This window comes from Nansenia antarctica (assembly GCF_963989245.1).
Source record: "Nansenia antarctica genome assembly, chromosome: 5".
In the NCBI taxonomy this organism is placed as follows: domain Eukaryota; kingdom Metazoa; phylum Chordata; class Actinopteri; order Argentiniformes; family Microstomatidae; genus Nansenia; species Nansenia antarctica.
Genome location: NC_137690.1, coordinates 53,108,173 through 53,122,935, shown reverse-complemented (window position 1 = coordinate 53,122,935; position 14,763 = coordinate 53,108,173). Strand labels below are relative to the sequence as shown.

General features: G+C 43.2%; 1 protein-coding gene across 1 annotated transcript in view; it reads left to right on the top strand.

Annotated features, from left to right (window-relative positions):
• Positions 1-1,786: 1,786 nt before the first annotated feature.
• celf3a (cugbp, Elav-like family member 3a) overlaps positions 1,787-14,763 on the top strand; it is a gene marked incomplete at both ends in the record, with an annotated part of 22,971 nt that continues 9,994 nt past the window's right edge. The window contains 2 exons of the mRNA XM_080531185.1: positions 1,787-1,931; positions 2,373-2,455. Of these exons, the coding sequence (XP_080387311.1) occupies positions 1,787-1,931; positions 2,373-2,455 (228 nt within the window). The remainder of the gene's footprint in view (positions 1,932-2,372; positions 2,456-14,763) is intronic.

The window sequence follows — 14,763 nt, the reverse complement described above, 5'->3', positions numbered from 1 at the left end:
TGAAGTCAGGCACCGTCAGCGTGGCATGGATGAGATAAAGGACGAAAACAGGACAGACAGAAATGAAACCCCACCAATAATCCTAGTCCTGTGGAAATGCTCTTACGTTTTAATTAAATGTTGTAATATATATTTGTAGGAGTAGGCTATGCCTAGCCATATCCAATCTTAAGGATATTAGGCTTTTCATAAAAATGCCTCCTTTAAATTAATGACTACGTATCCTACGTAGATCTTTCAATGGTCTGATCAACCTCAACCTAGAAAACACAGTTCTACACAGGACACAGGATATACTCTCCGTACGTATTTGTGCAATTAATAGTATAAATGAAAAGCAAACAGCCTTGATTTCGCATGTAAAAAGATCGCAAAGATATGCTATTTCACCATACAATTACACTAGACAGGGAGGAGGAAGGGCTTTCGCCGACAGTCCTTGTTTGGATTGTTGACAGTCCCTAACGGCAGACATCACGGCTTGTTACAACCCAAGGGAGGGATGGAGCATAGAGATCGACAGGGAGGGAGACACCGGCTTACGACGTCAAAGGCAACAGAGTAGGAGCCAAAGCGGGAGCGAGTGGCAAGCAGTATAGGTTACCTTCCGCTATACTGGATCATAAGGAATAATCCCAGAAAGAAAAAAAAAGATTGTACATTTTAGATATACGTCATTATTGTTTGTATTTAGATTGGAAAACAGGCTGTGTACACAAAGAGCACCCAAAAACAACGAGATAAGAAGCAACACGCTCATATGTGTGCGGGATAAAGGACCGTCGCTCGGATTTGGTACATGCGCTCTTTCGTGGTAACTTGTCAATATTCAGAGGGGTCCTAAATCACAGACAAATGAATTGAACTGGAGAAAAGAAACAAACCATAAGAAACCCTATTTGACGGACTGAGTGGACAGAAGACACAAATAGCCTCTACGTGCGAATCGCAACGAACCGTGACCAAGGGAAGAGAATCACAGAAATCCCAGTGAGTGAACATTTTGTTTTCCTCTAGACGTATGTGAAATTAGCGATTATATTCAAGTCATTGTTGTTGTCACCCTATCTTGACAAAGGGACCAAAGAGACTGGCTAAACATTGACATTGTCACGCCACTGTATGGGCTTAAACCTCACATCACCGAAGCTTATATCCACTGAGGACTTAACAAAGGACCTTGTTGCGATGCTCAATGTTTATTTAGGCTACATTAAGTATTACAGTACATATTTTAACAAAGACAGTGAGGGTCCAGGGCGTGATAGCCCTTCGATTGTAATGTTATGTTTTATTTTTTGTTGTTGACAAAATTAAGCAATGACGTCCTATTTGCAATTGCAATTGCGATTCACAATTAAAAACGATTAAAAACAACTATTGTTTTTCATCTTAACAAGAATAATCTAATGACAATCACAGCCGTAATAACAAAAATTTACCATTGCAATTTACAGCTGTTATTTTAATATATTTTTTTGCGTTGGTGAAAGTAGGATATACCCGTTTAACGTAGGCCCTACACCATTTTTTCAATCTTAATTAAAATTATGGTAAATTGAGGCACGGATGAATAATTCTTAAGCCTACGATATGCCCCTCCTCTCACCTGTTCCACCCAATGCTTAACTTTTGTTCTAAACGCCTCTCTTTCTCCTCATCTCCAGCACCGCTACTCATCATCTCAAATTCGTCTGAAGGTCTGGGTCCTCTCCGCTCCTCCTGACCGCCTCTCCACTGTCCATCCTCGGGACGCAGCGGGTCGCTCCCCCCCCTCACCGTCTCAATGAAGGAAGCCGACGCAATCAAGCTCTTTGTCGGGCAGATACCCCGTAACCTGGAGGAGAAGGACCTGAAACCCATCTTTGAACAGTTCGGGAAGATCTATGAGTTGACGGTGATTAAGGACAAGTACACGGGGATGCACAAAGGTAAAGGAAACGATTACCCGCCACGTCTTTAGAGCGCACGAGAAATGACCTCCAGATATCGATTAGGCTGTAAGCATACTTGTTTTCAGTTAGGTCATTAGGCTGAGGTTCAAACCTATTTTCAAAATGCTATTTGCGTTCATGCCATAATGAGACAAGTTCACAGTTAATAGTCCTGCTGTAACTGTCAGGCAAGATCTGTACCAGAAAACTTCTCAATTCCTATGCAGAGTATGTATCATGGTCCCTCCAGATCTGTTTGTGCCATCCCCTTACTCTTGTTGTCTTTATTAGTTGGCTATAGCCTACAGTGGGATGAACACACTATAACTGACATATTGAATTAAAGGAAATCATATTAGGCCTGTCTAGTTTAGCGACTGTATACTGCTCCCCTTTCTTTTCTATAAGAGTATATTGAACCCTCAAACTTTCCTCCAGGGTGTGCTTTCCTGACATACTGTGCACGAGAGTCTGCTCTCAAGGCCCAGAATGCACTGCACGAGCAGAAGACACTACCAGGGGTGAGTGCATGCTTTTCTCTGAGTCAGATGTGACGCTCAACAGAACACGCCTGCGTTCCATGAGTGTAAAGCAGAACAAGTGACATTGTGATTCTACATTCTACCATTCTACCCCACTGCGCCACACAGGGAGCAGTGACACAGGAAAGATTAACTCACTTTGACATGTGAGGTTTACTTCCCCTGAGCTGTTGTGGCCAGGGGGAAGGTCAGAGGCAGCTGTGGTCTGTTCTCCATAAGTGACGCACCCTGTTAGTGCTTGAGTCACACTGCCTACATGTCTTGGGTCATAAGTGACAGCTTAGGGGCATGCCGGAGTGTCTCTCTCTCTCTCTCTCTCTCTCTCTCTCTCTCTCTCTCTCTCTCTCTCTCTCTCTCTCTCTCTCTCTCTTTCTCTCTCTCCATATCCCTCTCCCTCCCTCTCTCTCTCTCCTTCTCTCTCTCTCTTTCTCTCCCTCTCCCTCTCTCTCTCTCTTTCCCTCTCCCTCTCCCTCTCTCTCTCTATCTCTCTATCTCTCTATCTAGGTCTTTCTCTACTTCTACCTCTCCAACCTCCTCTTTATATCCCCTCCCTCTCTCTTCCTCTCTGTCTCCCTAGACTTGCACATTCGAATCAAAGTTGAACCTCATTTATTAGCGTATACCCAGGCAGCAGGTGTCCAGCCTAGTGACATTTACAGAGCAGAATGTAATGTGACAAACAGCCGCTAGTGTCTCTATAGAAACGCGCTACATGCAAGACAGCAAGGAATTATTGGGACGACGACCCAGCTTCCATCCCATCCATAACATTTTCTTTCTCATATGCCCCTTTTCTATCCCTCCTTTTCTATTTTTAGCCCATTTTATTTTACATTAGACTGCCTCTATGTGTGTAGTAACTCTGTGATTACTCTATTAACAACTTTGTGTTGCAAGCTGTTACATTGTATATCAGTGATTGTTGTGTAATTGCATACTGTAGCAATGAAGTTGAGCAGTTTGTTATTACAACAAGAGGAATAAGGACGGCTTCTTATTCCACTTGTGTAATAACACACACCGTTCAATTCTTTATACATTTCAATAACCTACTTACTGTGTAACAGCATGTTACATACAATGTTGTATACATACAATGTTGTAATAACAGTATTATGTAAAAAAATAAAAAATAAATAATTACAATGTTAATATTACCCAGGTATAGCAACAACTCAATGTTAAGTGTCACCTAAATAGTCAAGTGTTTGGGAAGGAGCCAGAGCAGTAGTAAGATGCGAGAGTATAGGGAGATGGGTTGGGGGTTTGCAGCAGCAATATAAATCCTATTATTAGCATGACAGTAGTGTGACCCCACTGACCTTTCTGAGGAGATCAGTGTGCAGGTTCCCCATGGCTAAACCCTCTTTCCCCCGTCTATCTCCCTTGTGACTCCCCTCCCAAACCTTCTTACCCTAAGCCTTGTAAAAGCGTCCACGAACAACCTCCCCCTCCTGACCCCCCAGCTCTAACCCCCCCCCCCCCCAAACACACACAACGATGAACCTCCCCCCCACACACACACACACATACAGTGAGAGAGAGAGTGAGAGACATGTACCCCTACCACCATTACCAGCTATGGTGTAATTGTCATCTAATAGCACCTGCACTGCCAAAGAATAATTAACTTCTCCATCTCTTGATGGAAGCTGCAAAGAAATGACATGAAAGCAATTGTGACTAAGACAGGAACACACCACCTGAATACAGAGAGCTGAAGTGTGCCATTATCTCCCATTATATTTAAATTCATCTCTCTGTCCCCAGTGAGAGCTATGTTGGAAATGTGACTGCTTTTGATTTTATTCACAATACAAGGTTGAGGGAAAGGCATAGAGTGTACTGTATATAACACGAAAGAAGAGAGAGAGAGAGAGAGAGAGAGAGAGAGAGAGAGAGAGAGAGAGAGAGAGAGAGAGAGAGAGAGAGAGAAAGAAACAGAGAAGGAAAGAGAAAGAGGGAGGGAGGGGTGAACAGATGGTGTGATCTGAGTGGCACCTGGCCTTCTGTTTAATTTCAGGTGAGAGTGGAGATAGAGCTTGTCTCCAGACTCAGCTGCACCACTGTGGATGGAGCCAAATAAACACATGTCAAAACACACTCAGACACGGGAGAGAGAAAGAGAGAGAGAGAGAATTTCTCCTATTTCATTTAAAGAGAAAGAGAGCCATACAGAGAGATAAAGACATGGAAAGAGAAAGAGAGATAACAGACAGAGAGAGAGAGAGAGAGAGAGAGAAAAAAGCCACACACTCCCACTTTCCTCCTTTGCCGGCCTTGTACCCTTGTCCTCTTGTCTCTCCTCTGTCCTTATCCCTCCATCTCTCCCTGTTATCTCCCAGAGATATCTGTCCATCCCGCTGCCGGAGCTCTGCTGCCAGACCAGTGTGTCTGGTCAGCTGCTGTAGAGACAGATCAACACTACCACAGAAATTGAACAACTCACAAATTACTCCAAAATGTCACGTCTTTGTGCCTTCTTCTCCTCCCTCCCCTTTGTGTCGTCCTTCTGGTATTATTTTGTATCTGAATAGAATGTTTTCCCCATGGCTATTCCATCCCACACTTACAGGTCAAATGCCTGGTTGAGTGTAGATATAGTGTACCGTAATCAAAATGATTCAAATTATTATTAAATTGGCATATCCAAGGATCTTATTAAAACATGGTACTTTTGTTTGTTTCGTTCGGACAACGGCTACCATGGGATTTCAAGCCACTCGACCATCTTCTAATGTAACAAATAACAACACAATGCTGACAGGTGCGACAATCATTTAATATGTAAGAAAGCATATCTTTATGGTACATTGTTTTCGTACCGCAAACAAGAGCGTTGCTTGGGTGGAAGTAATCTTCAAATTGATCACATTTCAAATGATTATTAAATTGGCATATTCACAAGGATTTTTATTAAAACATGGTACATTTATTTGTTTCGGCTGAGTGGCTGTCAGCTTAGTTTAGTTTTTTTGTGTTCTAGTGTTTTAGCGTGATAATTCCTCTCTCAGAACTTGAGATTGTCCTCCAGTGAGTGTGTGTGTGTGTGTCTGAGTGTATATATACGGTACTGTATATGTGTGTGTGTGTGTGTGTGTGTCTGCTTGCATAAGTGTGTGTGTGTGTGTGTGTGTGTGTGTGTGTGTGTGTGTGTGTGTGTGTGTGTGTGTGTTGTGGGGGAGGGAAGGGCAGGTGTTCAGACTGACTTTACTGAAGTGGGGGGTGGAGTGTGAGTGTGTATGCCAGGAAAAAAAAACCTTTTAGATCTGGATTGGATTTGAAGGAGGGTATAGGGTTAGTGTTAGCCATTTCCCTATAGACCCATGTCTTACAGTCTGAGAGTAAAGATTTCTCCTTTTGTTGGAACTTCTGACTAAGCTTGACATTTACTCAGCTATGATGAGTCAGAACATTCAGACAGAGGAATTTGGTGAATAGTCTAGAAATGAATTGTTTTAACCTTTATTTTAACAGGTTAGTCCCATTGTTGTTGTTTTTTCAAAATCTCTTTTACAAGAGTGATCTGGACATTTATGTGTGTATCTTAGTATTTGTTCTGTGTTTGATATCTCCATTTGTACAAGCATACATTAGGCCTAGTAGGATGTTAAATATTACCTACTGTATATAAGGTTCCAAATGTCTAGTGGTCTATCTTTATTTTGTTTTATCTATTTTATGTTAGCCTATTATTCAGTTGTCACTCTATTTTGTTGTTGTTGTTGTTTTATGGCCTGAGCTGCTCTAATGCCTGAATTTCCCCTCAGGGATCAATAAAGTACGTAGCTATCTATCTAGTAGTCCTAAGACAGTGACTGAGGGAGTAATGGTTGGCTAGTAAAACACATATGCTCATTTCTATTAGTGGGGTGATTGTGCGGTGTGCATAGTAGTGTGTGTGTGTGTGTGTGTGTGTGTGTGTGTGTGTGTGTGTGTGTGTGCTTGGATAGAGTGTGTGCATATGTGTGTGCATTTGCATACTGTATGCATATCAATGTGTGCATAATAAAGGAGGTTAAAGGACCAGTATTATAGAAGACTCCTCACTGTCGAGGTTTGGTTTGGTGTGTGTGCCACGCAGGTCGACTGAAGTGAATGATGAACGGAGATTGGATTTATGAGGGAGGTAAATGGGTGTGAATTGGAGGGAAATTGGATGAATGAAGAGGGGGAGGAGGTGTGAGGAGAAGAGGATTGGGGGAGGGGGGGAGAAATGAATGAAAGTTTGACATAATGAGCAGCGGGTGGCAATGTATGCAAGGCTGGGGGGAGGTCGTTGGATGGGGGGGGGTATTGAGGCAGTACGTTTATCAGCTTAAATACAGACATCTGTTACAGAGTAACATTGGAGTGTTTTCAGGGTGTGTGTGTGTGTGTGTGTGTGTGTGTGTGGAGTTTAAAGGGGCTCTAATGATGAGACTCATCAAGCTCTCTCAGGGAACTCAGTGGCACAGGAGGACGAGGCTAGTGTTTAATCTGATGGACATACATCTATATATATATATTGCACTTTGGTGGAATTAAACTGGCTGACTAAACCCCAAAAACTAGGACGCTGCTCCTATCTCCATAAACAGAGAAATCCCAGCATGATTCGGCTCTTTCCGCTCTATAGTCCTTGGGCCAAACCATTTTTCACTACCAAATTCTGGGCAAATCCTAGATGTGATTTTCTTATTCCTATACATCCCTAGATTATGTTTTGATATGATAGACCTTTTGGATTGGCAGCTTATTAGTAGTTATCACCTCGTAAAGGTACGGAGTGCTTTTTTCAAAACCGGAGTTTTGCCTAGAAAAGTCCCCTGCCATATCTTGCTCCCCTTCGTATGATTCGCGCCTAGCTGTGGTGTGGTTGTGATAGAGACATGAGCCTTTTCATGTCCTTTATGCGCCTGAGTCTCCTAAACACGTAGAGACCAACCCCGAGTCGATTAATGATTCCTACGATGAGCTATGGTAACTTTACCGCACCTACCCCCTACCGATGAATGCCTAATTTTTGCGGTTTTCCGGAGGTATTGTGCGGTAGGTGCGGGAAAGTTACCATAGCTCAGCGTAGGAAGCTCTGATCGACTCGGGGTTGGTCTCTACGTGTTCAGGAGACCCAGGCGCATAAAGCAAACCTGGCTCATGTCTCTATCACAAGCACAGCCCGAGCTATGCGCGACTGACGCGAAGGGGAGCAGAATATGGCCGGGGACTTTTTGATGGGTAAAACATGTTACCTAATAGATATCACCATGAAACTTCCCCAGTTGATTACTTACATTGAGACAATAATTTTTTGTATTACAAGTTTTCAGAAATGTTCTGTTTAAATATGCAAATGATGTATTATCTACTTAAAATATGAGTTCATTTGCATATCTTTAAAGAACATTTGGACCACAGATTGGATAAAGACAGTAATTAATTACTATACATCCCTAGATTATTATTTGATGTGATAGACCTTGTTGGACCTTGTTGTTGGTAGTTTAATACCTTATCCCCTCTTAAAGTATGGACTGCTGTCATTTAAAATGTGTGTTAGCCTACGTTCTGTACGGGAGTGGACCCGAATGCAGGACACTGAGGCGGAGGCAGATGAACAGTTACATTTATTTAGCCCACAAGGCAGTGAAAGCTGTAGGTGTATGGAGTCCGGTGGTAGGTGTGGTCCAAAATTGGGAGATGTTTTCTGATTTCTGCCGCCCTCAACAAAGTTCTCCATAAGTCCAGGTTTTGGGGTGACACCAGGTTTGAGTTGGAGTCATCATCAGAGCAGTGGATGATGCTGTCCATGATCAGAGCAGTGGGTGATGCTGTCCATGATCAGAGCAGTGGATGATGCTGTCCATGATCAGAGCAGTGGATGATGCTGTCCATGACAGAGCAGTGGATGATGCTGTCCATCATCAGAGCAGTGGATGATGCTGTCCATCATCAGAGCAGTGGATGATGCTGTCCATGATCAGAGCAGTGGATGATGCTGTCCATGATCAGAGCAGTGGATGATGCTGTCCATCATCAGAGCAGTGGATGATGCTGTCCATGACAGAGCAGTGGATGATGCTGTCCATGATCAGAGCAGTGGATGATGCTGTCCATCATCAGAGCAGTGGATGATGCTGTCCATGATCAGAGCAGTGGATGATGCTGTCCATGATCAGAGCAGTGGATGATGCTGTCCATCATCAGAGCAGTGGATGATGCTGTCCATGCCGCTTTCTTGGCAGGTTGCTGCTGCATTCACCTGAAGTTGGATCCATCATTAGACTTACACTTACTGCTGATGATGTGGGTCTCTGAAATAGAGGAATACATCTAGTTTGACATTAAATTACCAACCTTATTCTAAACTAAAATATTGTCAGGGTGCAGTAATTGGGGCAGATCTCATTACAACAGAGGGGCTACAAACAAGGAATCTTCTGTAAATTTAATGTAAATTAAGTTACATTAATATTACTACAATATAAAACCCTGTCTCAAGCCTGGGTACACAACAGGCTACTTTGCTAGTTTAGCTAGCTAACTAAAGTGTTATTAACTATAAATAATAATAATGCATTTTATTTGTATTGCACTTTTCATTCAAAAGAATCTCAAAATAAATCACAAAAATGAACACAGTTCAACAGTCAAAGGCCTGTCTTAAAAGAGTCCAGGCTCTGTACTGCCCTTAGCTGGCTAGGAAGGCTGTTCCACAGGCTCTGTACTGCCCTTAGCTGGCTAGGAAGGCTGTTCCACAGGCTCTGTACTGCCCTTAGCTGGCTAGGAAGGCTGTTCCACAGGCTCTGTACTGCCCTTAGCTGGCTAGGAAGGCTGTTCCACAGGCTCTGTACTGCCCTTAGCTGGCTAGGAAGGCTGTTCCACAGGCTCTGTACTGCCCTTAGCTGGCTAGGAAGGCTGTTCCACAGGCTCTGTACTGCCCTTAGCTGGCTAGAAAGGCTGTTCCACAGGCACGGCGGAGCCGAACAGAAGGCTCGGTCCCCCATGGTGCGGAGCCTGGTATTGGGGACCTGGAGGAGCAAACAGTTTGAAGACCTGAGGGTGCGGGTGGAGGTTTGTGGAGTGATGAGTTCTTGTAGATAGGGAGGTGCGTGTCCGTTGATGCATTTGTGGGTGAGAAGAAGGACTTTGTAGTCAACCCTGAATGAGACAGGGAGCCAGTGTAGTGAGTGTAGAACGGGGGTTATGTGCTTGTATTTGTGGACTCTCATCAGGATCCTGGCAGCGCTGTTCTGGATGTATGGCAGCTTCTGTATGCTTTTGCCAGGAATCCCGATGAAGAGCGGATTGCAGTAGTCAAAGGCATGGACAAGTTCTCTGCATCTGACAGGGTTAGAGTGGGACGGAGTTTGGAAATATTTCTGAGATGATAGAAGGAGGTTTTGCACAGGTGTTTTATATGGTCACTGAAGGTCAGGTGAGGGTCAAACCTAACCCCCAGATTTGAGACTGAGGAGGAGAAGGGGATGACTTGACCCTCGAAGGGGAGCTGTGATATGGGCGAAGACTGAACCTGGTGTAGGGTGCCAACAAGAAGAGCTTCGGATTTGTTACTGTTTAACTGAAGGAAGTTGTTGTTCATCCATGCCTTTATCTCCTCAAGACAGGTGGTGAGACATGACATGGCTGCAGAGGGGCTTGGGGCAGTTTTAATGTAGAGCTGTGTGTCATCAGCATAACAATGGAAAGACATCCCATATCTGGTGATGACACGACGAAGAGGATGGGGCCGAGAAAAGACCCCTGTGGAACACCACAGGTAACAGGGAGAAGTCTGGACTTGCATCCTCCCAGTGAGACGTATTCAGTCCTGCCAGAGAGATAGGACTGAAACCACTTCAGTGCAGAGTCTGAGAGTCCAATGGTGGTGTAGAGGCGCTCTAGGAGGATAGTGTGATCCACCATGTCAAATGCTGCTGTCAGGTCCAGGAGGATGTCATTAGCAGTTCATTCGTCACCCTTAGCATAGCCGCTTCTATACTGTGGGCTGAGCGAAAGCCTGACTGAAATCTTTCAAACAGGTTGTTGTGTTTGAGGTGATCCTGGAGTTGGGAAGCAACTTCCTTCACTAGCACCTTGGACAGGAAGGCAAGGTTGGTGTATGACTTGAGCAGAGCAGTGGGAATGGGGTCCAGGGCGCAAGTGCATGATTTAATTCCTCTAAGGATTTCCATAATGTGGCTCTGTTGAACCTCTGTGAAACATGGGAGAGATGGCAAACTCCCAGGCGAGGGGTTGGTAGCAGAGGGAGACAGAGAGGAAGAGCTGGGCATCAGAGAGCGAATGTTGTTGACCTTGGATCTGAAAAAGTCAATGAAGCTGTTACATCGCTGCTCTGTAGCCTCAGTAGTGGGAGATGGTTGTGGCTTCAGGAGATGATTTATGGTAGAAAAAACTAGCTAGCTAGTTATAATAATAATAATAATAATAATAATAATAATAATAACTTGCATTTATATAGCACCTTTCAGGGAACCCAAGGTCGCTTCGTTATCTAACCAGCTATACATTACCACTAACTCTAAACTAGCTTGCTAGCTAAAGTTACCTGAGGTAACTTACCTCTAAATATGGATCTGGCTGGGGCTAAGTTAATTTATTTGAGGAGGTAAACACACACTTTATTTGTTTTAAGCACTTTGTTTTAGATTTTTATTCTGGAAAACTATGTAAATTAATGCATATTTTAAGTAGATAATGTATCATTTGTATATTTAAACATACAAATTCAGAAAACAATAAATGTACCCATCCATGGGTTTGACCTTTCATCTGACTCCGCCTCAGTGTCCTGCATTCGGGTCCACAAGTCCCCTGCCATATTTTGCTCCCCTTCACGTCAGTCGCGCATAGCTCGGGCTGTGCTTGTGATAGAGACATGAGCCAAGTTAGCTTTATGCGCCTGGGTCTCCTGAACACGTAGAGACCAACCCCGAGTCGATCAGAGCTTCCTACGCTGAGCTATGGTAACTTTCCCGCACCTACCGCACAATACCTCCGGAAAACCGCAAAAAGTAGGCATTCATCGGTAGGGGGTAGGTGCGGGAAAGTTACCATAGCTCATCGTAGGAATCATTGATCGACTCGGGGTTGGTCTCTACGTGTTTAGGAGACTCAGGCGCATAAAGAACATGAAAAGGCTCATGTCTCTATCACAACCACACCACAGCTAGGCGCGAATCATACGAAGGGGAGCAATATATGGCAGGGGACTTTTCTAGGCAAAACTCGGGTTTTGAAAAAAGCACTCCGTACCTTTACGAGGTGATAACTACTAATAAGCTGCCAATCCAAAAGGTCTATCATATCAAAACATAATCTAGGGATGTATAGGAATAAGAAAATCACATCTAGGATTTGCCCAGAATTTGGTAGTGAAATGTTCAATTTGGGGGTTTGGCCCAAGGACTACTAGCCTTGTACTAATGTGGACAAACACAGGGCTACGTATGACTTTTCAACCAATGCTTCAAAGAGGACAATTTTTGCAGAATGTGGACAAACCCCTATTGACATAAATGATGTCTGTCTATTCAACCAACACTTCAAACAAAGAACAAATAGGCAACATCATTTTCGAATCAGGTGTGGAGCTACATTTAGAGATGCCCTCGGGTGCATCTCTAAATTAATAGAAATACTGAACAGAAATAAGAGAAATTCTCTCTCTCACTCTCTCTCAGAGCATCAAACAGAGCTTGTCTAGCAGTATTGACACAGAAGACAGATTCATTGATGATGCCTTATTGATCAGTACAAGCGGGGACATGTCTGTCTCTTTGTGTTTGATTGATTCACTGACAGGTCATTTGTCGTATGACAGATAGCGCGACTCCTTACACACTGATCCGTCTGATAACTTGCAAGGAATTATAGGAATGATAAAATGAAGCCTGACTGAAACATGCACTGTCAAAAAGTCATCATGGTTACAATTTGACAGACTAAATATTTGGCGTCAAACCAGTCATGACTATTCATTTAACAAAACAATAAATCAATCAATAAAGTGATTTTCAAGTTTCTTTCCAGCAAATTTCTTAATTACATTGTATGACTTGTATGACTAGCACAGTAGTTTTGATCTTGACGTGACGGCACAATATTTTGGCGGCTGCAGAAAATCTTTAAAAATCAAGAATGGTTCTACAATGTATAAGACAGGTAGCACAGACAGGTAGGAGGAGCCAGAGGTTTCACCAGAGAGGGATATGCAAAGTGAGAGACCTGACTCCGCCCCCTCTTCCATCCCTCCTGGTGAAACTTTAAGAACAAAAAGATCTATTGTTCATTAGTAATGTTGGGCTTGGCTAAGCGACCTACACTTTAACAATGCCTACGTTGTTAAGAAGGTAGCCTGGTATGAGTTAGTATGTCATGTTGCTAGCTTTGAGCAAACCAACTTTATATCAGAGTTGTGCCAGTCAACCTTCATGAATATGCATATTGCTCTCACCTTGGTCCTCACTGACTGTTTCCCCCCCATGAATGCATCAATGCAATCAATATTCATTAGCCAACTCTTCCATGTTATCTTGATTAGCATTGAAAATGAGCCCACATGAGTATATTGTCATATTTTGTATATACTGTCTGCAGTAAGGATTAGGCCTTCTTTTCAACGGATATTGCTATGAAAGCCAACGGTTTTAATTAAGTTTTGATCATTTGTAAATGGAAAATAATAGAAAGGCTGTGAACATTTGTGTTTTACTCATGATTGCACCTTGTCCTTATTGGTTTTAGCTTAACATGTGTAATGTCTAGGGTCTTACGATCTATTCACCACACAGGATTAAACATGTTAGCCTATGTAAATGTATTTAAAAAAAAATAAACATTTAGTGATACGCATGAATACGCATGAAGGGTGGACAACGGCTACCATTGGATTTTGAGCCACTCAACCATCATCTAATATAACAAATAACAATACAATGCTGACAGGTGCGATGGTAATTGAATACGTAAGAAAACATAACTTGTTGAGGAAAGCGTGTGCGTCCGCGTACGTGTGTATATGTTTGTATGTGTGTGTGTGTGTGTGTGTGTGTGTGTGTGTGCGCAATTAAATGGGACATTTTTGAGCGCTGGTTATTTATGTGGATTCCTTTCTTTTTGTGTTTGCCTTTGTTGCTCTGCTTATCTTTGTTGGAATCTGAGTGTTTAAGGTTTATGGTTTTAGTTTATGAAATATGAATACACACATACATCCAGATGTATTGACTTATGTCTCCCAGTGTCTGTGCCTGTCTGTGTGAGGTGAGGGAGAGGAGGAGAGAGGGGGATGGGAATGGCAGGTTGATTATGGTCGCAGGTCTCGTTGCCAGGAGACGGCGGGGACGAGGGATGCCAGGTTGCCTAGTAACCAGTGCGATGCAATGACCAGCACTGTGTGTGATGAGGCGGAGAGGGAAAATTGTCTTTGTGTCCCCACCCCCCCCACCCGCCTCCTCCTGTAAACGCTCTTGAAAGAGACAGAGATGGTTTCCTCTCCGCTGATGTATTTACCGCTCAGTGTCACTGCTTCTCTGGCACACAGACAGACAGACAGACAGTCAGAATGGATTTAAATGGTACAGAAAACAGAAAACAGATATGTGTCACTCGCCCTCTCTCACTGCAGCCTGTTTAGCTGTTACTGTAATGACACAGAGGGCGGAAGGGACAGATTATGAACTGGTATGAGCTGGGCAAGAGGAGAGAAATGGGAGAGAGGGAAAAGAAATAGAGAGAGAGACAGAGAGAAGGCAGAGAAGAGATAAATATGTGATTAACAAGGATCTACACATCATTTCTGCCAATGCTAGCCTCTCACCCCACATAACCACATTCAATAAATGCATGGATGTGTGTTTGTGTGTGTGTGTGTGTGTGTGTGTGTGTGTGTGTGTTTGTTTGTGTGTGTTTGTTTGTGTGTGTGTGTGTGTGTGTGTGTGTGTGTGTGTGTGTGCACGCACATCTGTATGTGTGTGTATATGCATTGATGGGATGATTTTAGGCATGGGGGAGGGGTCTTACTGTGATTTGATTGGATAATCTATGGATTTAATATCTCATAATCCTAGTGAAATCTCCTTTTGACATCACAGAGAGAAGGATTAACTACTGTGCTCATGTCAATGTGAGCAAGACAGTGTGAATAAATACAAGGCTGCCAGAAATAGTGATTGTCTACACGTGTGTGTGTATATGTACACAGACAATGTGTGTTTACCCTGCTGTGTTTGTTTATTTTGTAATATCTTTGTAGATTTGCTGTAACACCAAAAAATAATGACACAAAA